Below are 2,954 nucleotides of genomic sequence, written 5' to 3' on the forward strand. Positions count from 1 at the left end.
TGGTGGGCCCGAGCGCGAGGGGTCCTGTCGTGGGGGGTGTGGTGGGCACGGGCCATCGCAGCGCCCAGGTGGAAACCTGCCCACCCTGCGGTGGGGGCCCGAGTCTTGCGGCTGGCGCTGGGGGGACCCCGCCGAGGGCGCCGTGGCTGCCCGTGCGTGTCCTGCACCCAGGGCGCAAGCGAGCGCGTCTCGCATGCCTCGCCTGCCCCTCGCACGAGACCTGCCCCGGAATCAGTCCCCCCTCAGCTCCCACACCCCGGCTCGCAGATGCGCAGCGCGCCGCAGGTGCCGCGCCGTTCACGCCGCGCACCCCCGGCTCCGGCGCCGCGGCTGCTGTGGGGCGGCCAGGCGGGAGCGCGGCTTCCCCGGGACCGCTGGCGGCTGCCACGCCGCGGACCGACGGCAGCCCCCAGGCCCCGGAGCCGAGGCTGCAGGGCGGCGGGGGGAGTGGCAACATGGCACGATCCCTGCAGCGTGTGCGGGCCGCACTGGAGGGCATGCCTGGCTCGCCGACGGGCACAGAGGAAAGGGTGGCAAGGGGCGATCCTGCTGGCCCGGCCTGACTCGCACCCGTCTCTGACACGCACCCAACCGGACCTGCACTCCTTCCCCTGCCATGTTGCTCGGGAAGCCGTGCCCAAGCTCGTGCAAAAAGCTGTAAGATCAAGCGCTGCCGTGTCCCTGTATGGACCAGCTGACGTGTAGATTCCCAGGGCACTCACGAGAGGGTCGAGGCGCAGCGCGCGCGCTACGTCCCCACCGGAACACAGTCGCTCCCAGAGACCTTGCTGATCAGGCGCATCGCCAGCCCACAAATATACCCAATTGTGAAGTGTTGCATCAAGATCACAGGGCTGAATTATAGGCGGAGTGAGTGCCGCATGATCCCCACTACCGACTCGTCGTCGTTCGCACCCTAGGTGGTGCCAGCAAGTCTCCGGCAGCCTCAGCCGGAATGAGCAGCGGGTACACCGCCCTCCCAAACCTGACGTCTCCAGATGGAGCATCGACCGCACCACCCCTCCCAAATGGCTTCGACGACCCCTCACATCCGGGAGTGAGAGAGAGGTGCGAGGTAGCGGGAGGCCCTGGGGCCCGGACACAGTCTGAAGCGCAGCTCAGCCCCATATTCTCGTACCTGCATGCTGATATTCCTCACATAACTCACGTTTACCAATCAATTCTAGGGTGGCACGGTGGTGGAAGGACTCTGTCGGGTGGGGGTCCCCCCCTCGGCCCCCTCCCCCTCCCAGCAATTACCTCACGCTGATCCCACTCTCGGATGCACGATTGCAACCGCGGGACACTCGACTCACAGTCGTTTTCCTGGTGTGTGGACCAGAGAGCCAAGCTTTGCATGGGTCTTGATGAATAGCAGCGCTGCGCAAATGCTTCAGCCTCGGCGGCGGTGTCGCACTGCAAAGGCATATGCACCACGGACCCACATCCAGTGCCTCATATTACCCCTCTGACCTCACTCCGTACCCCTTCAACCACTACGCAGCTGGGATTTGCCCTGGCCATCGCCGGGGCTGTCTTCATCACCGTTCCGCGTGGCGTCTCCATTGGGGAGGTCTGTGTCCGGCCCAGCCGCATGTCCTGGAACACCACGAAGTCGACCTACCAGCTCAAGCTGCTAGCCATGGTCCCCGTCTACAATCCCAACTACCTCAAGGTAGGAGCGCATGATTTGTTGTTTGTTTGGGCGAGGAGAGCGGGGCGTGCTACACCTTGTGCAACAGACCTCGGGTTGGGAACATGCGGGTTTGACTGTGAGCTTGAGCCCAAGATCAGCCACTCTCCCAAACTTCTGCCTGGGCAGGCCCACATTGAGGGGGAGCTCCGGGTGCTGTTCTACAACACGGAAGCTGGAAAGCAGAGCATGGGCTCCGTCAAACTCCCAGCACGCTCCTCCCCTGCGGTGGGTGCTCCTCTGAGGGAGGTCATCCTTTCCCAAAGGGGGTGCTGGCGCCTGAGCGTTTACCCCAGACCGCGCCTGCGGGAGGATCTCTTACATAGAGTGGGCCATCCCAGCTTCGCCCGGCGCGCTCTCAAGCTACGTTCCTCCCCTGCCATTCCCTGCAGATCATCGACGTCACAATCGACGCCTCGGATGTGCCATCGGACTACATCCTGGCCATCCTCTCCCAGTGCTCCACCTTCCCGGAGGTCCTCATATTCTTCCTGCAGGGCAACCTCACCGTGAGCGAGGGCAGGTTGTGCCTAGCGGGTTCTTTGTAGACGGACATTGACCCAGTGGCTCACCTGCGTCAACACGGAAGCTGGAAAGCAGAGCATGGGCTCCGTCAAACTCCCAGCACGCTCCTCCCCTGCGGTGGGTGCTCCTCTGAGGGAGGTCATCCTTTCCCAAAGGGGGTGCTGGCGCCTGAGCGTTTACCCCAGGCCGCGCCTGCGGGAGGATCTCTTACATAGAGTGGGCCATCCCAGCTTCGCCCGGCGCGCTCTTAAGCTACGTTTCCTCCCCTGCCATTCCCTGCAGATCATCGACGTCACAATCGACGCCTCGGATGTGCCATCGGACTACATCCTGGCCATCCTCTCCCAGTGCTCCACCTTCCCGGAGGTCCTCATATTCTTCCTGCAGGGCAACCTCACCGTGAGCGAGGGCAGGTTGTGCCTAGCGGGTTCTTTGTAGACGGACATTGACCCAGTGGCTCACCTGCGTCCAAGTAGCCTATCCTCTCAGACTCCTGCTCCTTGGTGTCACTCTCAAGGCCTTGGACTCGTGGGACTACACAAGTCCAGCCCCCAAAACAGGCCTCCACTCACCTCCTCCTCTCCCAATCCTGCTCCCATGCAGGCTCGATATCTATTCCAGCGCCAGCATTTGACGGCCATCGACACCTACTTCCTCATCGACTGTCGCAACGGTGGCGGCATGCAGCCCGACGATGGTCCGCCCAGCGCGACGCCCGCGCCATTGGCTCTGGAAC

The 2,954-nt window shown here is 63.5% G+C and overlaps 1 protein-coding gene across 1 annotated transcript; it reads left to right on the top strand.

Moving 5' to 3' along the window:
* Positions 1-1,236: 1,236 nt before the first annotated feature.
* On the top strand, positions 1,237-2,656 carry F751_5281 (hypothetical protein; the record flags this gene model as incomplete). Its single annotated transcript, XM_011402650.1, has 4 exons — positions 1,237-1,329; positions 1,505-1,675; positions 1,823-1,921; positions 2,501-2,656. Coding segments are annotated over 4 exons (519 nt in total), but the record flags the coding sequence as incomplete, so codon positions are not given.
* Between the last annotated feature and the right edge of the window lie 298 nt (positions 2,657-2,954).

The sequence above is a fragment of the Auxenochlorella protothecoides genome (genome assembly GCF_000733215.1).
Source record: "Auxenochlorella protothecoides strain 0710 unplaced genomic scaffold scaffold60, whole genome shotgun sequence".
Taxonomy (NCBI): Eukaryota; Viridiplantae; Chlorophyta; class Trebouxiophyceae; order Chlorellales; family Chlorellaceae; genus Auxenochlorella; species Auxenochlorella protothecoides.